At 38.5% G+C, this 26,748-nt stretch overlaps 1 protein-coding gene across 1 annotated transcript; it reads left to right on the top strand.

Annotated features, from left to right (window-relative positions):
• The first annotated feature begins 6,695 nt into the window (after nt 1–6,695).
• Nucleotides 6,696–25,031, top strand: LOC148273516 (uncharacterized). Its single transcript, XM_088238609.1, has 15 exons — nt 6,696–6,826; nt 7,286–7,373; nt 9,793–9,870; nt 11,433–11,536; nt 12,154–12,480; nt 13,376–13,477; nt 15,020–15,697; nt 16,767–16,898; nt 17,433–17,556; nt 18,693–18,823; nt 20,811–21,005; nt 22,297–22,476; nt 23,811–23,962; nt 24,036–24,168; nt 24,798–25,031. Exons 1-15 carry the CDS (start codon nt 6,788–6,790, stop codon nt 25,029–25,031), a joined length of 2,697 nt encoding a protein of 898 aa, XP_088094735.1. The 5' UTR covers nt 6,696–6,787.
• Nucleotides 25,032–26,748: the final 1,717 nt, after the last annotated feature.

Below are 26,748 nucleotides of genomic sequence, written 5' to 3'. Positions count from 1 at the left end.
AAGCATATATGAAGCCCCTCGTGTCTTAACAAACATCAAACTGGTCAGGTTGAGATGGGCTGGACTCGTACAAAGAATGCTAAGTGCGCAAGCACCTAACAGAATCATGACTGGACTTTCAGGGGGTAAAAGAAGGGTCAAAACACCCAGGCTGAGGTAGAAGGATAACGTCTAAAAAGATGCAGCACAGCTTCTGCAAGTTATGAATTGGAAAACGAGTGTTGAAGACAGGCGGAGTTGGAGGCAAAAGTTGGAGGAGGCTAGTAGTCGGAGAGGCTCGATTTAGGCTGTAGCACAATCGAAAAAGAGAGATCATTTTGACAGCATTCAGCCTACTTTCATCTTACACATAAAATATTGAAAAATTAATATTTAATATGAAAATTATAAAATATTAATGTATTTTGTTACCATATCTCGACCTTCATATGTCTTCGCAATTTTTTCAAGTTGAATCTTCTTATCGTGGTGTTTTTGCAGTTCCTCTAAATGACCTAAAATCTAAAATGTACATTTATTAAAATAAATTAAATACTTAGAATGCGTCTAAAGGTACTGAAGAAATTAATTCCCCCCCTCTTAAAGGCCACCAAGATTGATGTAACGCACACATTGCCACGTGTTGCGCTGGTTTCGTCTCCTGTGAAGCCACATTCAAGCAGACCCAAAAAGCTAAGTCGGAAGGTCGGAGCATGACTGCATCGACTCCAAATCAACTTCTATGAAATTCTTCAGGAAATGGACTATCCACCTGGTTCAAATGGTCAAGAGAGACGAAGTTAGTCGGTGGGCAGAGCGGAGAGTAAAACACGCGCTCACTGTTTAGAGACTGGATCTCAACTGATTTATTATATCTAATTACACACCTTATAAAGCGTTGCATGTTGGGCTCAGGGAAGCTAGCCCTAAAGCTAGGGTTTCCTAGGACAGCGGTGCCCGTATTTTAACGGCCGTAGTGAAAGGTGATGCGGTGGACAGCCGTCGTAACGATGACTAGAGTGTGGTTTCCTAGGAAAACGGTGTTATCAACACCATTTAACACAATTTCCCTATGAAACCACTCTCTAGACGACGTTACGACGGCTTCCCACCGCATCACCGTTCACTACGGCCGTTAAGATACTTGCACCGCTGTCCTAGGAAACCCTAGCTTAACGCTGCGCCGAATGGCCCAGAGTGGAGGGGGTACCACTACCCCCACCACTCAAGGTACTCTGTCGGCCGCAGGTCTCGTAGACAGCATCACGCTTCGCCCGCACGATAGCTGCGCGACGTTTGCAACTCATACAACTCAATAAACATTTTTACTGTTCTTTTTAGAACTTTATACATGGGCGAATAATTTAATAAAATATTCTATACGCCAATTTTGCCACGGTATTGCTGAGGCCAGGCCTGAAAGTGAAACTTTATCTTTATTGAGGGCATAAAACTCAGCTGACAATTACTGGGGTTCTTAGTTAGTACATTCACGCAAAAATATTTTTATTATTAACAGTTTATTTGCTCGTCCGGAACAATCGACACACATTACAAATATTGGAACATCCATAAAATACTAAAATTAATACCTCGCTATAAGAGTGATACTCATTCAGTCGGAACTCGTCACTGTGAAAAAAAGAAAAGATTATATAATATATCATTTACATGTTTGGAACAATAACTTTGTGGTTTTTCAGTATAATTATATTCATTTAATGATATAGAGTCAATCTTAAATATTAAATATAAAAAAGTTAAAGTAATATTGACTATATATATGTTCGGCATACTAAATGGTATAATCGATGTGTCATCATTACCTACTGGGACAGGTAAAATTCAAAAACAATGAAGACTGTAAATCGATCAGCATAGAAAAAAATATGGCCTTAATTCTCCAATGACCCGTCTTTGTCGTACTGTAAATTCAAGACATTTATTTTATGGACATTTTTGGTGTAAGTTTACAACGATTTAAACGAGCACTAAATAAATAGTGCAGATCTTGTCTCGATGTCCCTTATGTTTGTCAATGCTTCTTTTCTTCTTTATCAATGCTTTTAACTGTTCTTTTATTGTAATATATATCCCTATGAATTGTATAAATGGACAATGTCCGTAAATAAATAATCAACTCTTTAAAGAGCATTTAGGCCGCTGGCTCAAAAAATACGTGCTTTTGACGGTGGTGGTTCAGATTAAACCCAGTTTTAAAAGCCACTTTTGGGGATTTTCAATCCTCAAAATATGTTTTGAATCAGTAGAAAGGCATGTTGTAAAGTTTTGTTTACGATTTTTCTTGATTTTTCTAAACGAATAACACATAAAAAAATATTTCCATATACTATTCCATAATTTTAAATACTTCTGGGTCTAATCGAACCCATCACCAGTAAGTTAAAGTTGAAAATAAAATAAAAGAGCTTTTTTCCACATATTTAATTTTTGATTTTCCACCGAGTTTGAAGCTACAAGCTTCCTTATCAAGGGTCACATTTGAACACTCATACCCGTATGCAGAGACAAACCTTAAGGTGAGGAAAGTACATTCTATTGTCTTCACCTTCGGGTTATTTTCTGCATTTGAAATTAGAATGTACTTTCCTCACCTTAAGTTTTGTCCCTGCATACGGGTATCAGTCTATATTTCTATAGGTAAATACTTCAAATGTCGTCAATTTCTTTTATTGGAATAGAAAAAAACTAACCTTTTCTTTGAAGATGGAACATTTTCAGCATATGTTTGTGTGCATTCTGAAAAAAAAACTTCAAATGTGATAAATAAATTTATATCGTAATTTTTATTTATACAGGGTGTTCATTAAACCCTGTCACATCCGAAACCACGATGATCAGCAGGAGCAAGAAGACATATTGGCACATTAAATTATTTTTTAAGAACGAATAAAATTTAAAAAAATAAAATATTAAAAAAAGCAAATGGTTGCTTACTTCTGCAGAGGAGAATCGAGGAGGGGGGAGTCTGATAACTGCGCCGTGCTCCTCTCACTGCTTCCTTGCAGAAGTTAGCAACCATTTGTTTTTTTTTTATTATTTTACTTTTAAAGAATTTCTTGTTTCTAAATATTTTTTTAAATATGCTAATATGTCTTCTTGCCCATACTGATCACTGTGGTTTCGGATGTGACAGGGTTTAAAAAACATCCTGTGTATACGCCAATAAAGGAAAGTAGAAAGACACAATGTAACATAGAGAGTAGACTCGGTGGGAGTGGAAGCGGGAGAGGGGTGTTTATAATTGAATTTGATTCAGTGATCGTTTGAAAGAAGACAACTTGTTATCAAAGAAATCAAGACTGGTATGTTTGTTAGCTGACCTGAGAATTCTGGGCATAGGGGAATGAAAATCATATTTAGTTCTATAGTTATCGGCATGAAAGAGTAAGTTTTGTCTGAGGTTTCTAGTTGGGATATTTAATTTTATCGAGCTCAGTAGTTTAAGCGCATCAAGGAGTGAATCGATAATTTTAAATAGGACTAGAAGGTCGGATTTATTTTGACGGTCTTGAAGAGAAGATATATTTAAGCTAGTTTCTAACGTTTATGCATTGAGTATTTCAATTTGCTCTTTGAGAACGAATTAAAAAACGCCGACTTCGATTTACGTCTATAATGCCTAGAAACACGACAGACTTTATAATTATTATTATGGATAACTTATACAGCGCCATTTTCGTAATAAAATACCTCAAGGGCGCTTTACATAGTGATTCTATTGTTAAATTAATTTAATTGAAGCTTTTAAATTTGTAATTTAATCAAAACAATTTATTTTGTTGTCACATGCTACGGATTTATTCAAATAATTTAGAGAACAAGTGGGTTTTAAGTTTTTTCCGAAACATCACTTCACTTTCACAGCCTCGCACCTCCGCTGGTAGAGCATTCCATGCCATAGGGCCTGTGACCGCAAATGCGCGTTCACTAAATTTAGTGCGCTGTTTGCGTAGAGGTATAATAACTTTTCCTCTCGCCGTAGACGTAGCTGATCTAAGCGTGAGACGCCTGTCAGCTAGTTCATCTGGAATGCATAGTTCCCTTAGATATTCCAGAGCAGAGTTGTGCAGACTTTATCTATCTCTTTAAAATAATTAACAATTTCACTAACATTTTATAAATTTCATCCCATTATTATGAATCTTTTTGCGAAAGTAGAGAGTGGACATTTGACATTTCATCATTAGACATTATAAAACTACTTGTAATTTGTGTATCTGGGAAGCATGTTTTCAAGAGATAGGAGAGTAGAAAAAGATGTTGAAAGGAAAGTGAATGCGGGCAACAAAATGAACGGCGCACTAAGCACAGTAATTGCTAATAAAATTATGTCAATCAAAGCTAAACTGGCAGTGCACAACGGGGTTTTAGCCCCAAAACTTATGTATGGAAGTGAAACACGGAACTGGCAGAGGAAGGATGAAATGTGTGGGAAATCAATGTATGACAGGGCTACAAATGATGAAATCAGACGAGAGTGTAAATCTGAGTCAAGTATAATTGATAAGATTAAGAAAGGGTCTCTGAGATGGTTTGGTCATGTAGAACGAATAGACGACGAAAGAATGGTAAAACAAGTCAATATAGCGAAAATTAACGGTAATGTGAGACGAGGACGACGAAGGAAGACGTGGCATGATCAGATAAACCAAAATCTTAAGTCTGGTCATGTCAAAAGCAGACAGAACTGAAAGGCGTGTATGACAAAATGTATGTATGCCAGGATAGACATATGTGGCGGTCCATTATCTCTGCCTACCCTTATATGCAAATAATTTATAAATAAATTGCTCTCTTGGCCTTCTTAAATAAAAAATATGACATCACCTTTTAGGAAAACAAAATATTCAAATATATTTTATTTACCTCTCAGTAAAAAAATCAGAAAACACAGTTTCAAAAACATAATGGTATTGTTTCAACTTGATAAGAAATTGTACTAAATTGGTCAATTGGAAGTTTGATACGGTAAAAATGTTATTAAAACAAATAAAATTTATTGATAAAAGCCAACCAATAGAAAAAAATATTGAAAAGAACTATAATTCAGTGTGAAATAAATCTTTTGTATAATCTACTTGGTGATTTTATTGTTGCTAAACCATTTTTTCCAATAATAATGTACAATAAATATAATAACTGACTAATAATAACAGCGGCCTCCGTGGTGTGGTGTTCAAGATGCTCGACCCATGCGCGGAAGGTTCCGGGTTTGATTTCTGGAAATAAGACAATTAAATGTGAATTTTCTCAAGCCTGGGTGATCTTTGCTGTAATTGGGCCTCCTGGCCTGTTGTGGTGAAAAAAAAGAAAATCGTCGAGGGTAATCCATCCCAAATTTTACTAATGCAGAGGAGAAACATTAAAATATTTTTCTTATGTGTTCAGTAAAGCTACAGATTTTTTTAAACATGAACGAAAATAGATACATTGCAACGTGGTCCGTCTTAGTCCGTTGTCCTGTCCTCCAAATTTCCCGCTAGGACAATAGGTCTGTAGCTAAGACATGATAATATTGTCCTGTCTTCATATGAACTACGCAAGGTTTAAAGAAAGGTAGACACATTATGTAAGATGTTTCTAGAAAACACAAGAAAAAGCTGTTTCATTATTTTAAATGTATTTTAAACCAATAGCGGAAGAATATGTGCGAAGGTTTTCAAGGTCACTGTTATCAATATATTTCTTTTTTGGATGATACCGTGTGTGTTGGATTTGTTCTGACGTGATAAAGGGTACATATGATAAACAGGTCGCACAGCAAATAAAAACATAAAAGGAACACAAAAGAGCGTGTAAACTTGGGCACCCTGACAAATCTGCAATAACGGAACACTTTATAGACACCGGACATTTTTTCACCTTCGAACCGAATATTTGACATAAACCTAGTAATTACGAATAATAATAGAGGCAATTGAAATACACGGACATCCAAATAACATAAACAAAGACGACGGGCTTAAATTAAACTCAACATGGTTCCCAACACTACATACTACAAAAATTAATAGAAATGTGCCTACTGCCGACGGCGACTCGGTACAAATAATTGGTAACTAAACAAACACTCAGTTTACCCTGAAGATGGCTCCTGCAATGATAGCTGAAACGTCGGAACAAATTCAACACATACGGTATCACCCAAAAAAACATACCAATAGCAGAAGGATTTGAACTGTCTATTGACTAAAATTCTTTTTCTGGAATGTGCATAAGACATATTTAATTAATTTGAAATAATAAATGCCTTTTCCAGAATTGCAGTTTGAAGCCTTTGACCTGAACATGGTTGAAAGGTTGTTTTTTCACATATTATAATAAATCATTCCAAAGTCTCGTAGTCTGAACCAGCCTGAAGAGTGAAAAAATTTATAAAGTACAAAGTTTATTGTTGAATAATTGATGTCGTCAGTATTATAATTTTGATAGGTAAATATGTAAATAAACCCTGGAACCCGGGATGACATTGTTCATTTTGAAATTTACCCCTTTTCATCTGTCAAACTGAGTAGATACTTAATCTAATGTTTTTTTGAGAGTGTAAGCATTCCAGTGAACCCTTAAAAATATAGCTTATTCAAAAATAGTTAGAAATTCCCTACGATTTCTTAGCTAAAGGGTCAATTTCGTGTGGCAAGATTTGAATAAAAATTAGCCATTGATAAATTGTTCAGCAGCGGTAAAAATTCGAACTAAGCTGATGTCCGCCATTGTAACATATGTCCTGGCTCCTGGCATGACGAGTCATGTCAATTTTATTTAGAAATTCAGAGAATATCAAATGGCAGATTCTTTTTTCGGTTTCGACACGTCTTTATCGGTGAGTTTGCTCAATCCGTCGGATTTTGCACAATTTTCGGCGCATTTGTACAATTTCAGGTGTCAACGGCCGCGAATTCTGCCGTGCTAGAAAATAACGACCATGCCATTTTGACAATAAATAATCACGAAAAGCTCCAGACGCCGCACGCGCGACCACACTGACTTGTTTGCAAACGGATCGACGAATTTACGTCACTTTAAAAAGTTATTTTGTCGTTTAAATGGAGGAGTTTTGAGCAGTGTTTGGTGTTCGTTGTTTTTGAAAAATCGGTTGAAATGTTTTTATCTTGCGGGGTGGTAAAACCCCAAGTTTTCACCCGATTCCCTTCGCATTACTTGTATAAACGTTGTGTTCGGATCGTGCCGTTGGAACATCAGTAAAATGCTCGCGGCTACCGTGTGTTTTCACGCTTTCCTCGAGAGGTTTGGTTCTATTATTTCTTTACGCTTTTTGCAGAATGTAAGTGAAAGGGACGACGGTGGAGGAAGGGAAGGCTCCGAAGACGAGTACGATGCGCTCAATGACGAGACTTTTGGCGGATCAGGTAAATACATAATCAAATTCCCATCAAAATACGACGTTTATTTGTTGCGTACATAACCTCAAATTGTGCGCATTTCAACTCCTCGAAGACTGTGCTAAAAAATCCCTCTAAGACCGCGCTGTAACGTCGTGTTATATTAAACAAAAGATGACACGTTTATAATTACAGATAATATTTTAATTTTATTTGAACTCTATTTTATCGCTACAAAATGATTGACCAGAATCTGCTACGAACATAGAATGTTAAGGATCTGGGCGTTAGATTTGTGAGCACCCTGACATTTCATGAATACATAGAGACAATCAGTGGTAATGCATTGAAGATGTTAGGATTTGTTCTGTGTGCTGCCGGGGTTTTCGAAAATACCCGCGTACTGAGAACTCTTTACAACTCCTCGGTGCGAAGTAGACTCGAGAGTGGCTCGACGATTTGGAGGCTGTTATGATAGACAAAATCTAAAAGAAGTTTCTGAGATATCCTACGTGATAGAGTATGAGATGGAGTGCGGGTATTATCCTCGGCTCTACCCGACCGAGTTTCTCCAGGGTACACTCGGCTACAACAGTTTAAGAGACCAGAGGGAATGTGTATTTGACTTGGATATACATGGCCTCTGTTATTTCAATACTTTTTAAATTAAAACTCTTTATTTACTGTTAATTAGCTGCGTACCTATGTTAAAATTTCTTGTTTGATTTTCCTTTGTTATTTCTTTATTTTCTGCTGACTTTACGTATCTATATTTTCTTCAACAATGTTTTGAGTATGTCCAAATGTTTGCAGACAGGCTGATTTCCTCCCTAGTTAGTTATTCAGATCTAAATTTGTTGCAACAGAGAGGGAAACATTTTTGAGAAGAAAATATGGAAGTCTAGGCATTTACATGGCTTATGACCTGTCTTTAAGTGGCCACTTTACACTCTGCGTAACATTCAATTCTGCCTATGTCTGAACATCTATACTCCTTCAATTCTTCCAACTGTTGATTTTAGTGAAGTTAATTCCAATTTTTTATCCATTGTAAAAATCGCCAAACAACAATTTTCCGTCTCACTCAAACAGACGCTGACAGAATACTGAACATCCGATGGCCGTCAAACTTTGACAGGTTGTCAAAAACAGTGCTGCTAACGAGACTGCATGTTTAAACATCCACATTTCCTCAACTCTTCCATCTGTCGACTTTTGTGAAGTAAAAGAGCTGAAACCTTTATCATGCGGGTGAGATTCATCCGGCTGAACCTAGATCTGAATGACTCCCTAGGAAGGGAATGCAGTCTGTCTGCAAACATTTGGACATGATATTGACATTTGGACATTTGTGAGTTGAAGTACTCTCTTATGGTGGAGAAGGTTCAGAAGAAATTTCTTCGGTTTCTCTACACGAGGGAGTGCGGATATTATCCATGGCTTTATCCCACCGAGTTCCTCCAGGGTATGCTCGGTTACAGCAGTCTGAAGACTAGAAGGAATGTGTATTTAACAACGCACTTCTTTCGATTGTTGCGCGGTATTATTGACAACCCTGAAATTATGCGGAGCATTAGCTTTTATGTTCCGGATAATTACCTTAGGCAGCGTCAGCATAGACTGTTTCACATTCCAATATACAGGACCGACCTGCCAATGGTTGTGCCTGTTGGAAGGGCTATCTCTATGTTGAACAATATCACTTTGAACATTGTCATTTTTCACGTCTCTGAGATAGTTTTTCGTTACAAGATTCTCTTACTTTTTTAACATATTACAACAACAACAACAACAAACCATCACGCCGTTTCCCCGTAGGGGTAGGCAGAGAGGATAGAACGCCATAACACTCTATCTTGGCATACAGACCTCGCTTCCTCTACATTCATACATCTTATGCACGCACGCCGATTATTCCTACTTTTGACATGTCCATCTTCAAGTATTTGATGGACTCGATCGTGCCATGTCTTTCTCGGTCTTCCTCGTTTTCTGCATCCATCAACATTTGCATCGTAGATCCTTTTAGCCGTTCTTTCGCTGTCCATTCGCTCTACATGTCCAAACCAACGCAGCACCCCTTTCTTGATTCTGTCAATAATGCATATTATTCTTTGGATATTATGTATACTAATGTGTTTTTTAAAAATATATACCTAATTTTACCTAATTATTTGAATTATTTCCATATGTATGAATTAAGATATTCCATTTTGTAATGTACATACATATGAATAAATAAATAAAATTGAAAAAATTGAAATTAAATAAAATCAATTGAAAACATTGTCAAATCAACTAAGTGGTAAAAGAAGAAGCATACAAATTGGAGAATTGTTTTCAGGCGTTGCCTAGTAAGTGGATTGGTGAAATCCAGTCCTCTACAAAAATTAGGACAAACTGGAAATGCTGTTTTGAAAATAATGATAACACTTTTATTTTTCAGGCGAAGAAGGAGACTGGGAACAGCAGCATGAAGAATTGTCTATGCTCACTGAAAGTGACAAACATCAATCGGATTTGGGTATGTATTTCACCTGCATTATTATTATTATGGATAACTTATATAGCGCCATTTTCGTAATATAATACCGCAAGGCCGCTTTACACCGGTATTCTATAGATAAATACATTTAATTGAAGCTTTTAAATTTGTAATTTAATTAAAACAATTTATTTTGTTGTCACATGCTACGGATTTATTCAAATGATTTAGAGAACAAGTGGGTTTTAAGTTTTTTCCGAAACATCACTTCACTTTCACAGCCTCGCATCTCTGCTGGGAGAGCATTCCATGCCATAGGGCCTGCGATCGCAAATGCGCGTTTGCGTAGAGGTATAATAACTTTTCCTCTCGGCGTAGACGTAGCTGATCTAACCGTGAGACGCCTGTCAGCTAGTTCATCTGGAGTGCATAGTTCCCTTAGATATTCCGGAGCAGAGTTGTGCAGTGACTTAAACATAAGCCAACAGAGTCTGTATTCCACCCTCTGTGGAAAACGTAGCCAGTGTAATTCCCGCAGTGGAGTGATATGACTGAACTTAGAGATTCCGTAAATAAGTCTCGCTGCAGCATTCAATACAGACTGTAGGCGAGTCATTTTGTTCATTGGTAGACCTGCGTAGATACCATTACAATAATCGACTCTTGACACTACAAACGTATTTAATAATTGACGGGCGGCATCAACCGGCAAATTTTTGCGTATGCATTTAATCTGTCTCAGCTGGTAGAAAGAAGCATGAACTTATCGTTCTACTAATTTGAGCGTCAAGAGAGAGGTCAGAATGATAGAAGACTTCCAGTAGTTTAACGGTGGGTAAAGCGGTACTCCTTACATCGGGTAGTGCCGTCTGGCTGAAGCCATCCATAGTCGTTCCGTTTTAGATGGGTTAAGTGTTGGTCTATTTTCAGCCTAGTTCAGTTCTGTTAGTACGTTATTATTGTAAAAGAACATTTCAAAAGCAACAAGCGTTACCACCATGTGTGCTGGTTCATCACCCGCGTCTGCCGCAGTCCGGTTTCCCGGCGTAAGTGAGAAGCCGCCCTCCCAAACAGTCACAGGCAAAGTCGGAAGGTAGGGGCACAACTGCGCCGACCACGAGTCAACCTCAATAGCCCGAGTGGTGAGAACTAAAATCCAAAATGTAAAATCCTTTTCCCTCCTCAAAAATGTTTTCTTTGGCTGTTGCAATAAAAAATTTAGATCTTTATAACTCCCTGGGAGTAGAATCCAGCCTGTCTTCAAACGTTTGAACATGCTCAAAGCATTTTGAATAATATTATTATATTCATTTTAAGCGAGCAGCTTAAAACTGATATGCTTAAATCTATTTAAACAAAATTTTGTTGTTGGCGCATTTTAACTTTTCCCAAACAAATCTAGTCCATTTTTGAGCCCATTGAGACTACACATTGAGATCAGTTCTTGTGGCAGCTTATTCCGACAATCAACAACCCTATTGCTCAGGAAATGGAAAGGCTTTTTTAAATCATCTGTTATTTGTTATTGAATGATCTTTTTACAAAATTTCACAGTGTTATGTTATTTTAATGATTGTAAAATGGCCCCTTACTCTGTTTAGAAGCCTTCCTGTCTCACCTGGTGCTGGAGGAGTATGACGAGTATTCCTCGGAGGCGACCAGCCCCTGTCCCACGCAGCCCTCGGCTCTACCCAACCTAGCGCAGGTATTTATTACTGTTTCTGTGCGAGGGTGATAATAATAATAATGTTTGGATAATTTATATAGCGCCATTTTTGTGAAAATCACCTCAAGGGCGCAATAATAATTGTAGGAATCAATAATAATTGTAGGAATTGCCGGAGCAACTTTTAACACACTGCGTGTTGTCTGGAACTCGAGTCTATACGCGGTCAAAATCAAATGCAGATTATTTAACTCTTGTATAACGTCATTGTGTTTGAACATGTTATTTTCTATTTATATTAGGGTACTTATAGTTCTTAAAATATAGCTTGATTAGAATTACATTTGTCAGAAAAAGTGACGACATAACTTTGTAGTAACTTCAAAGGAGTTATTTATATTGACACACCAAAAATCATTCGTATCTGGCGTGTTAATTATTTTTTTTAATACAATGCTTGACACATAAATCAACATTAATATATAAAATCAGCTTTAAAACTAAAAAAACTAAAATAAACCTAATTATTAACGACGTTGGACTGACGACCCCCTGGACTGAATCAGAAGCGTGAGACCGACCATCTTGTCTTCCTGCATACAAGGACCGAGATGTGCAATCGAGGTACCGTATTCATAAACAATCTTTCTTCACAGGCCCCTCCCACGCCGGCATGGATGAAGAACGCCCTGTCCGTGGAGGAGCTGGAGAGGAACATGATGAGGCAGCAGCAGAGCATGCTGGTGCCGCCGCAGCTGCAGAAGCTGCAGCACGCGCAGCAGAAGCTGTCGCCCGGCCAGCACAAGCCGCCGCCCGGGCAGCACAAGCCGCCGCCCGGGCAGCACAAGCCGCCGCCCGGCCAGCACGGCCCGCCGCCCGGCCAGCACGGCCCGCCGCCCGGCCAGCAGCCGCCCATGATGCAGCACCCGCCGATGCAGCAGCAGCAGCACGCCAACATGCCCATGTTGATGCCCTTTTTTCAGGTATATTTATTTCATTACTCGTGACGGAATTATTAGGAACGTCCGGTCATATTCTACACAGCTATAGAGATTGCTGAAATGTTTTCGATTAGATTCAATGCGTACTGGCTACACATCGCCGGGAGGACGGGGTTAATAAAACCATATTTAAATTTATTTCAACAGAGAGGGAAAACATTTTTGAGAAGGGATATGGAAGTCTAGGTATTTACAGGGCTTATGACCTGTCGTCGGCTGGTTTAAGTGGCCACTTTACACACTTCGTAACATTCACCATTCTGCCCATGTTTGAACATCCACATTTCCTCAACTCTTCCATCTGTTGACTTTTGTGAAGTAAAAGAGCTGAACCAAATCACCTACTAGGCAACGCCTGAAAACAATTTTCCAATTTTTATACTTCTTCTTTTACCGGGTAGTTAATTCAACAATGTTGAGTATGTCCAAATGCTTGCAGACTGGCTGGATTTCCTCCCTAGGGAGTTATTCATATTTAAATTTATTTCAACAGAGAGGGAAAACATTTTTGAAAAGGGAATATGGAAGTCTAGGGATTTACAGATCTCATGACCTGTCATTGGCTGGTTTAAGTGGCCACTTTACTCACTGTGTAACATTCACCATTCTGCTCATGTTTGAACATCCACATTTCCTCAACTCTTCCATCTGTTGACTTTAGTGAAGTAAATGAGCTGGTGAGATACTCAAAAATGTTTTTTCTCTCTGTTGAAATAAATTTAAATATGAATAACTCCCTAGGGAGGAAGTCCAGCCAGTCTGCAAGCATTTGGACATACTCAAACATTGTTAATAAAACCAGTTCACTGCTGTACGGGGATGTAATGGATGATGAATTTCAATGATTAAAAAGGGTTGTTTTTTTGTATTGTTGCAGAACCGATTTCCTACAAACATGATGCCTCCCCCCATGATGGGCCACCGGCCCCCCTTCCTGGCGGGGCCCCCGCCCCCGATGCACCCCTTTGGGAATTTCAATGTAAGGACACTCATATACACATATTCATTTGTTTCGAAGCGGCCACTTTGGGGTGGCGATTTATTTGGTGGAATTATTTGATAGAGTTGTTGATTTTGCGGGATAAGAAATTATGTTGTAGGTAAAGTATCATAAGAGAGCACTTCAGTTCATGTGGCCCCCAAATCATCGAGCCACTCTCGAGTCTACTTCGCACCGAGGAGTTGTGAAGAGTTCTCAGTGCGCGGGCATTTTCGAAAACCCTGGCATAATGCAGAAAGAATCATAACATTTATCTATTTATTAAGGAAATCATACAGTCTTTATATAAAACAACGTACAAAAGAACAATTAAAAAAAGTAAGACTATTTACAGATTTCCCACTAATTTATTATGAATGCAGTAGGAGAGGGGAAAATAATTTAATTCTAAAAAAGTAAAAATATGAATATTAAATAAAAAGTACATAAGAGGGAGAAGACATTGTATAGCTCCCTCTCTCTCTGCTTCCATGAACGTTTAAATTTCTTTGTAAAAATTCACAACTAACAATAATTTATTAGATGCAGGTAGTATATGTACATATAAATAAGTATAAATTAAGAGTTGAAATCAAAAGTTAAAATTAAAATCAAAAGTAAAAGTTAAAATTAAAAGATTAAATTTAAATTAAAGTTAAAGGTTTAAATAAAAAGTTAAAATAAAATTATAAGTTTAAATTTAAATTCAAGTTAAAAGTTCAAATTAAAATTAAAAGTTTAAATTAAAGTTAAAAGTTTAAATTAAAAGTTAAAATTAAAAGTTAAAATTAAGAATTAAAATTAAAAAGTCAAAATTGAAAGATAAAATTAAAAGTCAAGCAGGAGATAAATTAAAAATGTCTTTAACAGATCTGATAAAAATATGGTATTTACAATGTGATATGTCGATGTCAATAAAACTGTCATTATAGGTAATCTGTATTCTTCAAAGAGTGCTATTTTTCAAATAATTAGTTAACATTAACATCTTCAATGATTTAACACTGATGCCCTATGCCATCGTGAAATGTCAGGGTGCTCGCAAATCTAACGCCCAGATCCTTTAACTTCACAAACATCAACAGATGAAAGAATTGAAGTAATATAGATGTTCAAATATAGGCAGAATGGTGAATGTTACACAGTGTGTAAAGTGGCAACTTAAACCAGCCAATGACAGGTCATAAGCCCTGTAGATGCCTAGATTTCTTTATTGCCTTCTTTAAAATGTTCTTCATCTCTGTTGTAATATGTTAAAGTTATATTATAAGTTTAAATATGGCGTTCTACAAAATAAACATTAATATTATTAATGAAAATAGAAAACAACAATGGACCCAGATTAGAGCCTTGCGGGACACCCGAGAAAGTATTGAAACACTCTGGCACGAATATACCGTTATATTTATTTTATTATAATAAATCGTACTGGTCATATGTAAACGGCCCTTTTGTTGTATTCAAATATTATAAGACTACGATATTATCTCTATTGTGATATATTTTTATTAAATGCTAATGATATATTTTGGAATGTTCCAGCAATTGCCGCCTAACAAAATGCCTCCGGGATTGCTACAAAGACCTCCGCACACCATGACAAACCTGCAAGCCATAGAGCAGCAGCAGCAGCAAAACAACATCCACCACATGAACATGAACCATCAAATGGGGAACATGAACCACCAAATGGGGAACATGAATCAACCGATGACGAATATGAACCCGCCTATGGGGAATATGAACCAACCGATGGGTAACATGAACCAACCGATGGTGAATATGAACCACCAAATGGGGAACATGAACCAACCGATGGCGAATATGAACCACCAAATGGGGAACATGAACCAACCGATGGGGGGCATGAATCAGCCGATGGGTAATATGAACCAACCGATGGGGAACATGAATCAGCAGATGGAGAACATGAACCAACCGATGATGAACAAGCTGCCGAATAACATGGCGCCTTCCCAACAGCATCCCGCCATCATGCTGCAAAACCAGATGAACTTGCGGAGTAACCAATCGCAGCCCGCTGGGTTCAAGCATCACAACAATGTTCAAGCCAATAACCAACCGAAAAAGGTGAACGGTACCGAAAGGGTGTTCTCCCAGGAAGAAGTTATGCAAATTATACAAGAAACGCATCCGCTTTTAAGCCTTCAAAAGTTCAGACGGACGAAGACCTTGGACGAGTTTATGGGGAACAATCAGGTAGGTAAAACTTATTTTTAAAACTGGGTCGCGGTTCCGTGGTAATGTCGCCGTCTCGAGGTCCCGGGTTCAAACTCGCACTCGGCAAATCCAAGGCTTTATGAAACAGCAAAGCGTGGCCCTTGAAAAACGGAGAACATTTTAGAAGAGGAAATATGGAAATCTGGGCAGTTACTGGGCTTTTTTTTTTTTTTTTGTGGCCACTACACACTGCGTAACATTCATAATTTTCTTTGGTTTATATAATTTATTTACAATTCTTGTAGTGACCGACCGAAACAAGATTTCCAGCCGAGCCTTTTTTGTTATACAATGGCAATACAAGAACACATTCCGACTGCTGGTTTCGGCTGAGCCGAAGTTTCGGCTAATTTTTGGCCGGAACCGAAACCGCGACCGAAAATGGTTTTATTAGCCAAAACTTGTGCTATAGCCGAAACTTGTTTTATTAGCCGAAACTTGTTTTATTAGCCGAAACTTGTTTTATTAGTTGAAACTTGTTTTATTAGCCGAACCTTGTTTTACTAGACGAAACTTGTTTTATTAGCCGAAACTTGTTTTATTAGCCGAACCTGACCAAAACCGAAACTTCGGTCGGTCACTAAATTCTTGATGAAATTCCATTGTAATAATTACACTTGTACTTATATGTATAATGTTTATCTGCCCTTTGCCTATCTTTAAACATCCATATTTCTTGAATTCTTCCATCTGTTGATTTTTGTAAAGTTAGTGCTGAAACCTTTATTGATGTGGGTGAGATTCATTAGACCGAATTATTTTGCCTACATACTAGTGGCGCCTGAAAATATTTTTCTATTTATATTCTTCTTGCACCAGTTGGTTTAAACAAAAATATTTTCTTATGATTAATGAAATATTTAAATTTTGAGGGCCATTTTGAACAAGTTGTAATCATGTTATGAATCTCGGACCTCTGAGCCGTGAGTTTGCGATGCAGCCACGGGACCACATTTCAGTTTTAGATTTTAAAAGGCTCGCGGGGCGGGTGAGCGCGTGCCCAGTGGGCGATTTTGTTTGTGCTTTACAACACTGTTTGTGTGTACAGTCGGCGCAGAGGAGAGGCGACGGGGACCAATACGGCGGGCTAATGTCGCAGAGGGAGAAACAATGGCTACTCAACATCCAGTTGATGCAGCTTAATACCGGGACACCCTACATGGACGATTACTACTACACGGTATGCAAACCCCTTACGTTTTGATAATATACTTTTTTCATTTACCCGTTTCCTCCACTCCCCTACTGTTTTCTTATTCATGCACACATCATTATCATCATGTCCCTATCTGCATCCAGTGGTGCATAGGGCAATGCCCACATGAATGATCACTACTGCACGGTATGCAAAACCCTTACATTTTGATAATACATACTTTTTAATTTCCCCTTTTCCTCCACTTCCCTACAGTTTTCTTACTCATTCACTCATCATCATCATGTCTGAGAACTGCGAGTCTCATAGTGAAAAGAAATTAACGGGCGTGTATCTCTGTTAGTGTGAGAGACCACCACTACCTTTGGTAAAATGTTGCTGTTTGATATCAAGCACTGCTTATTCCTTTAATTAATATCACTATGATATCTGTAAGGCGGATGCTTCTTATCAATGACCTTTGTGCTTTTGCTGCTGGGTCCAACTCGGTGTTTAATAAATGAATTCATGCAATCTTTCTTGGGGATGTAAATTTCAATGAATCGACATGCCTTGCAGGTGTTCCTGGATAGACAAGCCAAGAAAGAGAAGCAGCAAGAGATGAAGGAAGCCCACAAGGCCAACCAGCAGAACCACCCCTTTAGCCAACAGAACCTCAACAACATATATGAAAGATACAACGGTAATTCATTATATTATTTTTTACTAGCAGCAATGGACATATTACAAGGATTTAAAAATGAAAAAATATGTCTATGGGCGTCACAATAGGCATTGCGCTCAAAAACATGTTGCGCTGAAGGCATGCTGATTCTGAATCCAAAAATGAGTTGGTTCTCGAATCAGAAAATAAGTCGATTCTCGAATTATAAAATGTGTTGATTCTCAAAACAATTGAATACTTGAATCAGAAAATCTTAATGGATTCTTGAATTGGAGACACGAGTGGGATGGGGGCGTTATGTCGCATTTTTTTTTAAATGTACTGAAAAATGACGATTTTATGTACAGCCTTTTCACACGTAAAGCTGACTACACAATCAAAAAGGAGCAGGAAGCCGATTTTGAGAGCTGATGAAGGTGTTATTTTAACAACAATTGTACTGGTGTTCAAAACTTAAACCATAGATATTTCTGCTTTTTGTTTTTGTCACATAACACTCATCAGTTGAATCAGATATTGAGTGGATTCTCAAATCAGAAAATGAATGGATTCTGGGATCAGAAAATGAGTCAGTTCTCAAATCAGAAAATGAGTCAGTTCTCTAATCAGAAAATGAGTGGATTCTCAAATCGGTAATAAAAAGATTCTGGGATCAGAAAATTAGTGGATTCTCAAATCAGAAAATGATTAAATACTTAAATAAGAAAATCTTGAGGGATTCTCAAATCAGAAAATGAGTGCATTCTCAAATCGGTAATGAATGGATTCTGGGATCAGAAAATGAGTCAGTTCTCGAATCAGAAAATGAGTGGATTCTCAAATCAGAAAATGAGTTAATTCTTGAATAAATAAAATGAGTGGATTCTCGTGTGTCATGTCACATGTGTGTAAATCACACACCGTTTACTCTGAAGATGGCTCCTGCAATGGTAGCTGAAACTTCGGAACAAATCTGAATCTTGACACGGGAAAACCCCAAAAAAAAGATACATATTGATAACAGTGACCATGAAAATGTACGCACCTATTGAATGGATAGTTATTAGGATCTCTGTCATTTTAGAATGTGTTTAGCTGGCTTTTTCTGACTTCATACTTCATGTTCCCAATTTTCGCATTCCCGTACAAGATTTGAAAATTTTGTTTTGTTCCAGCGAATTCCGGGGAAGGCAAGCGGGAGAGACGCAACACTCCGCGCAGTGGGGCAGACAACGCGTGCGCGAGTTCCGAGGGCCCGCGTCACTACGTGCCCACGCAGTTTGAAAACTCTCTAGGGAAACTGCAGGTACAGTAGCGTTACTCGAACCCATTTCGAGGTTCCGTTTCATCGATGTCTGGGCGTTCATTTACTGGGCTTATGACCGGTCATTGGCGCGTGCAACATTCACCATTCTGCCTATGTTTAAACATCCATATTTCCTCATCCCTTCTGTCCGTTGACTTTTGTGAAGTAAAAGAGCTGAGCCTTTATCGATGTGAGTGAGACTCATTTGGCTGAATTATTTCACCTACTAGGCAACGCCAGAAAACATTTTTAATTTTTATTCTCCTTGGACCAGTTTGACAATATTTTGAGTTTGTCCAAATGTTTTAAGATAAAGACTTTCACCCCTTAGGGAGCTATAAAAATTAACATATTACAACAGAGATGGAGACGCTTTTAATTGTGTCCTTATGATGTACCCAAATATTTCAATTTTGGGGGTCATTTTCAACGAGTTGTAAATAACTCACTATTAGAAAATGGAAACCAAGTTGTGGTAGAGCGGGGTGTGAACCTCGGACCCCCGATTCATGAGTCTGCGACACTAGCCACGTCACATCGACCTGGCTATTTTTAAGTTAAATCTTAATCGCTCCATGGGGAGTGAAATCTAGCCTGTCTACAATGATTTGGACATACTCAAAATAAAGATAGGCGTTTCGGTTATTTTAATGAAGTTACTGTTTCAATTTTAACTGTTTTGTGGAACTGTTAAATAACTGTTTATAGTCTGTCCAACACCGTTTTCTAAGAAAAGTGGCATGGTTGCTCGGATTACAAAGGGGTAATAATTCCTATTTTGAAACAGCAATCTCTTAATCTGTCTTCATTGGAGAGAGACGTAGAACTGAGATGGACCTTATATGCATTTTCAAAATATTTAATGCTGTAAGTGATGTCCCATCTCTGTTGCAATCAATTTCTTTTCATGTTCCCAACCGTGTCACCAGAAGTTAAAATCTGCTATTTATAAAATCTTCTAAGAGCAACTTTGGTTTTTATGCCCCAATGTCCAGAATGTGTAGATTAGTCAATTCATCACACGACTTGGAATTCTTTGGGATAGATCTTCCGGCTTTTCGTAGATCTCTTCGCGACTAAACAGTGTGGGATGAAGTTGGATTGGCATGGTTTAGCTCGTTTTTATGAATATATTGTATACAATTATTGTTTTGCCCTTGTTTGTCTTTGCTAAATAGTTTTATGTTATTTTTGTTCAGTTTCTTGCATTTATGTTTCTTCATGTAACTGTTGTAATTGCCTTAGGCCGTAAATATAATGAATAAATAGCAGCGTGGGCCAAAAATCTGGTACAAGCAACTGCTGGAACAGATTTCAAAAAAGTTATTTAAGAAACAATTTAACCAGTATTTCAATTATAGTTACTTACTGTTAACTAATTTTCATTATTTGTTTTTAACAATAATTTGTTGATACCATTTTTTTTATACTTATAAGTATATGAAAATGTATTTATTTTTTTGTTTGAATTCTTTACAAGTTATTTACAATTTGCTTTTTAATTCAATTACTTTTATTATATCCATATAAAATTATTTTTTTCTTTTTACTATGTAAAGTTTCACTTTTAATTTTGCATGGCAGTATGCTTCTTATTGTTTCTAAATGTATACAAAAAAGCATTGTTTATCTTTTAAATTTTTACGCACTATGTTTGTACTTAACTGTATATTTTTTGTAAATGCCCCTTGGGCGTATTGTAAAATTAAATAAATAAATGAATAAAATAAATTTCATTGTGGGCACTTTAAAAATGTTTTTTTTTTAAACTGTTTTATTTGACACATTCGTTAAGTTTTCTTCACAGTAACAGTTTAATTTTCTCATGAGACTGTTACAGCTTTTTCCGAAAATAAATATTACTGTTTAACTGTTTTTTTTTTTTTTTTTTTTCCTAGCTGTTTTGGCAAATAACAGCTTAATGTTTTTCGCTACCTTTTACTCAAAACATCATTGACATATCAGTAATGGTGAATTGTGTCTCCAGTGTGGCTCGGTGACGGCGCCGCGGAAGATCATGGACATGGAGGTGGTCTCCGAGTCCTCGGGGGGCCCCGCCGCCGGGGGTCCCCCCCGCCAGGGCCGCCAGACCCTGCTGGCCATCGAGGCCCTGTACCGCCACCTGCTGCTGGTGGAGGACCTGTCGGAGCCGCTGGCCATCGCCAACGCCCTGGTGCTGAAGGTAGGTGGATCCCGTACCCCTGGCTAGTTCATAATATAAACGCTAATCATGAATTACAGTATTTTTCGGACAATCCGCAGTGGAATCCGCATGGTAGGTTAAGAAATATGAGTTAAATTGCTTAATAAGGAAATATATGTACATTGTTATTATTCGAATATCCTTGGCAAATAAATGCTTGTCACAAGAGGCAAAATTGGCAGTTCACAACGGAGTCCTGGTCCGATCCCTGATGTAAGGGAGCGAAGTATGGACTTGGAAAAACAGTGATGAAAGTAGGCTGAATGCTGTCGAAATGCGATCTCTCAGGCGAATGTGCGGTAAAACTATGTACGATAGACGCACAAATGTTGAGATCCGTACATTATGTAAGGCTGAGACAAGCATTATCGACAAAATCAAGAAAGGAGCTCTGCGCTGGTTTGGACACGTAGAACGAATGGACAGCGAGAGAACGGCTAAGAATATTTACAATGCGAATGTTGATGGATGCAGAAATAGAGGAAGACCGAGAAAGACATGGCATGACCAAATCCAACAAATACTTAAAGATGGACATGTCAAAAGTCGGAATAATCGGCGCGCGTGCATGAGAAGATGTATGAATGTAGAGGAAGCGAGATCTGTATGCAAAGATAGAGTGTTGTGGCGTTCTATCCTCTCTGCCTACCCTTACGGAGAAACGGCGTGATGGTTTGTTTTGTTTTGTTGTTTTAGTTATTATTCGAGCTCACATTAGAACATGTTTGTGTGCGCCCTGTTTCAAGATTAAAAATACAAATAAAATACATAAATAATATTATTAAAAAAATAATAATGTTATTAACAATATTTTGAGTTTGTCCAAATTTTTGTAGACAAGGACTGGATTCAACTCCCTAGGGAGCTGTTTATATTAACATATTACAACAGAGATGAAGAACATTCAACACTTTTTTTACTGCTTCTTTGAAAAACGTAAAAAGGGGGTTTTACTACTCTACTAATTCTACTACCATCATGCCATTTCCCGTAGGGGTAGGCAGAGAGAATGGACCGCCACACACATCTATCCTGGCATACATTCCTAGCTTCTTCCACATTCATATATCTTGTCATACATGCCCTTCGGTTCTGTCGGCTTTTACTGTATCTGCGTTTTAAATTCAGAAAGTAGTGCCTATGTTTCTAAGCGTTTATTATAATTTCAATAACGAGCAAATTGAGTCAGTCCCATCTTCCTCGTAGTAACCGAGTTTGAGTGTAGTCAGTTTTGGAAAAGACACCTACAATTTTGTTTTCCCACGAGCAGGAGCGGGAGGAGAAGCAGCGCCTGCTGCAGGGCGAGGAGAAGCCGGAGGGCGCGGGGGAGGGGACTCCGGCGCCCCCGCTCGCCCCCGCCCCCAACCGGGCGGAGCTGCTGGCCGTGCTGCTGGCCAAGCTGCTGCACGAGGACCGCCTCGCGTCCTTCCTCACCGTCCGCAAGGGAAAGGTAAGGAATGAAGAGAGGGAAAACATTTTCGAGAAGGGAATACGGAAGTCTAGGCATTTACTTTAGGCTGGTGTAAGTGGCCACTTTACGCACTGTGTAACATTCACCATTTTGCCTGTGTTCAAACATCCATATTTCTTCAATTCTTCCATCTGTTGATTCTTTATTGTTGCGAAGAGATTCGTGTTCCTAACTACTAAAACTATTTTCCAAGGTGCCCGTACCAGTGCCTCGATTATGATGGGAAGATAAAGACGTCATACCTTCACTTTGACGGTTTAGTTGAAGATAAATTTCCTCTAGCGATTAAAAAGATATACTACAACCCCCCACCTTCAAGTTTTGGGTAGGTACATCGATATGAAACAAGGGGAAGCGTACGTCACGGTACACATATTTATACTCTAAAATGACATAGCTTCAGTATGACATCATAGTTGAAGATAAAAGTCTCCCGACCGACTACAAAGGTATAGTACCAATACCCCCACCATCAAGTTTTGATGGAAGTACATCGTTTTATACCGACGGGTCTAGAACCTCGATACGTTTATCTACGCATTAAAAGTGTCAAAAATTTTGTTCCACAGAGCAATTTTTCCTTCAATTATGATTTATTAAATTTTTTAATCGTTTTGAGGCTGGCAATTTTTTTCTTAAAAGCTTAAATATGAGAGAAATACTTAAGTTTTGAAGTCAAATTAAATTCCGAAATAACTGCCACTTTAATAAAACGAACGCCTAGATGTGAAAATAATGTCGCTAGGTTCCGTCCTATTAACGAATCAGAGTATCTATGCGTTAGAAAGTTAATACTAAAAAAATAATATAGTTATTATATTTTTCCATCTGTTTTACTATCTTTCCGAGTGTATGTATCGAGGCGTCGATCGGTGGATACATACAGACGATCGGTAAGCGTACCGTCTAGGTGATTTCCAAAAGTCATACAAAATTCACGTTCAAGCGAGCATTTTTTACTTTAATTGGGATTAATTGGAGTTTATAATCGCTTTGAAGTGGGCACTTTCTATCACAGAAGCCTATTTAAAATAAAAATGAGAACTATTTTAAATGTTAATGACGTAAGGAACGTGGAGTAATTGTTTGTGGTCGTTCCATTGGCTAGTTTCGATCATATGATGTGGATATGACAAGTAGGTAGAACATACCGAGGTAGATAGAGATAGTATAGAAGTTAAGTATACCGTCTCGATATATACAGATGACGATAGCGTTCATAATCGAGAATTTACAGTGTAATATGTCGATGTCACCAAAACTGTCATTATAGGTAGCCATTCTTCGATTCAGTATTTGTTTGTGTTGCGCAGTTGCTGGTGTCGAGGATACTGGCGTGCACCACCCCCGTGGAGCGCTGGCGCACGGCCCTCGGGCGCCTGTGGCCGCGCCTGCTGCGCTGCCTGCCCCTGGCCTGCCGCAGGGACGCCCCCTGCCTCGCCCCCCTGCTGGACCACTTCTCCAGGTACCGCACCGCGCTCCGAACCTCACGTCTCGAATCCGACCCGCGACGCATACTTTAATACATTTTTTTGCAGTTACCTGAATGGTACGGAGGGATGGGCCCCCGTGTCGGACCTGTGCACTGTCCTCACTGAGGAGAGCTCCGCCCCCCGCGCCGGCACGCCCGCCATGCAGAGGGGGCTCATGCACTTTCTCCTCACCACGCAGGTATGCTATTGGACTACAGAAATAAAAAGTTCATAAACCCACCCTCACACACATGCACTTCTACATATATTAATATCTAACTGAACTGGATTTTTATGATTGTATTTATCTGGAAAACTTATTTGGCTTTATTTTATGTTTTTTTATAATGTTGTATATATTTTTTTGTATTGCTGTTGTTTTTCTGAATAAACAAAATAAATAAAAATAAAAAAAAACAATTCTCAAAAATGAACCAAGTTCTAGCCTCTGTCTCTGACTCACTCTAAAAAACCACAAACTTTACAATCCACTATTTTTTTTATTACCTCCCTTCATTGCCCTTTTTGCCTACCTTCATTGCTTTTTTACCTGCGTTTATTGCCGTTTTTAAACCTATTTTCAATGCCTTTTTTTACCTACCTGCCTTCAATGCCTTTTTTTTTACCTACCTGCCTTCAATGCATTGTTTTTTTTTTTTTACTATCTTCAATGCTTTGACTATTTTTTTCATCATCATTCCCTTTCTGTACTAAATGATGTGTAAGGCACTGCATTTTTACGCCGATTGCAGAGTATCTTAGAGAAAAATGGATACAAAAAGATATAGGCAAGATGGTGAACGTGTCTTAAGGTGCGTCTCCTTCCAGCTGGGGCTGTCGCTGCTGGTGGCGCTGATGGAGCGCGCCGGGGCGCTGCCGCGGCCGGCGCCGCCCGCGTGGGGCGCGCTGCTGCGCTCGGCGGCGCGCCAGGCGCTGCGCGCGCCCGCCGCCACGCACGCGCCCGCGCGCCCCGCGCGCCCCCTGCCCCCGGCGCACCTGGCCGCGCTCGCCGCGCCACTCGCGCCCGCCGAGCTCGACGCGCTCGAGGACCTGCTCTGCTGACCTGGCCAAGGGCCGGCCGGACCCTCGGTGGTATAGGAAAATATTCAAATGGACATAACATAAATGCAAATGGTCTGTTCACTCGGTTTCTCCGATAGCCAATAGAGTACCATAAATGTACACGTTACAAGCGCATTGTAGATGACATAAAATGTCATCTACATTCCACCACATTCTCTAACAGACTATCATTGCGATCAGACGTACCGCTTTGCTTGACAGCATCGAACTGTCTGTTCGAACCTCTAGTAGCATTTATTTACATGTAACATGAATGAAAATCAATTAATGTTAGTAAATAGTGTTTGCTGACTTTTTATGTCTACCGGTTTCGAGACGTACCCGTCTCTTCGTCAGGACACTCACTACACCAACATGCAAATACTAAAATACACTTTCAGCTTCACCGTCACCGTGGTATACATTATATATATATGTTTGGATAATTTATATAGCGCCATTTTTGTGAAAGTCGCCTCAAGGACGCTGTACAGTAAATAAATATCCCAGCACGTCTTGCAGCTACAGAGCACATGGACAGTAAGAAATCTAGCCCCTATTTATATATTTTTTTTATTTGACAATGAAGTTTAGAGTTTTAGAGATATTTTAAAAAACGAAATAAAAAACAAATTTATAAAAATATAAGTTAGATTACAACAAGTCTTGCAGCTACTGAGCGCATGGTTGGTTGAAATTAGTATTTACGAAAAAATACATAAACTACATGCGGAGTTAAAGGGGTTGAAAACACCACCATGTCCGAACATGCACTATAATTCATCATCATCATTACCTTTCCGCACCCAATGGTGCATAGGGCACTGCATTGGTACACCAATCGCAGTGTATCTTGATTATTTTTGTCGCATGAATGTAAGATGATCAGTCATGCGCTTCAGGTACCAGTCCAGGGACTATGAAGTATTCTAGTGTGAAATAACTCTTTTAAATAAATATTTTACATCAATCATGTTGGGAATCGAACCCGAGACTTCTTGCGTGGCAGGCAAACGCGCTGACCACTGCACCACTAGGCCGACAGTATAATTAGGTTAATAATATTTAGCGATTTGTTGCAAAATGTGTTGGGGTGGGTGTTCGGAAGGGGAGCGGCTAAGAGGTTGAACGTTACACGATTCGTTAATTTTTTAATAAAAAAAAACGGGCTATATTGAAAAGTTATTTGATTATTTACTATGGGAATAATATTTTTTGCAGCTTTTTTAATGTGAATTACTTACATGTTGTTTAATTTAAGGCCTTTTTTATTATTTGCATGTTGGTGTAGAAAGTGTCCTGACGAAGAGACGAATACGTTTTGAAACCGATAGACATAAAAAGTCAGCACGTGGGTTATATACTTATATTTACCAACATTAATTAAATTTTTTGACCTCAAAGTTAATGCTTTGAACATAAATAATGAATGAAAATAGTTTTTTCAGTTTTCCTCAAATCAAAAAGTACGATGAATAATTTTCTTACAAACAATCTCCTTCAAAGCGCTTATTCAAGGGAATAGTTGAAGATAAATTCTCTTCGAGTGATTGCGAGCGCGCGCCGCCGGCGAGCATTTGTCATGAATATTCACGAATACTCTAGAAAAAATTATTGTTTACGCATTTCTTTCATTTTTTTTACGTATCATGAGAAAGTATTTGGTATATTTTAGCGTAATTTTGTACTCCTTAGTGTATATTCGTATATTTTTGTA

The sequence above is a fragment of the Micrasema longulum genome, unplaced genomic scaffold (assembly GCF_059751315.1).
Source record: "Micrasema longulum isolate JH-2025_06_02 unplaced genomic scaffold, ASM5975131v1 h1tg001928l, whole genome shotgun sequence".
NCBI lineage: Eukaryota > Metazoa > Arthropoda > Insecta > Trichoptera > Brachycentridae > Micrasema > Micrasema longulum.
The sequence above is the reverse complement of the archived record's forward strand: the minus strand, read 5'-3'. Positions and strand labels throughout refer to the sequence as shown.

Excerpts from the sequence above, each read along its gene's own strand:
- LOC148273516 (XM_088238609.1), top strand. The coding sequence starts at position 6,788 with ATGGCAGATTCTTTTTTCGGTTTCGACACGTCTTTATCG. Across the intron at positions 7,374-9,792 it reads CGAGACTTTTGGCGGATCAG|GCGAAGAAGGAGACTGGGAA; the intron begins GTAAATACATAA and ends TTTATTTTTCAG. Across the intron at positions 23,963-24,035 it reads CTGCTGGACCACTTCTCCAG|TTACCTGAATGGTACGGAGG; the intron begins GTACCGCACCGC and ends ATTTTTTTGCAG.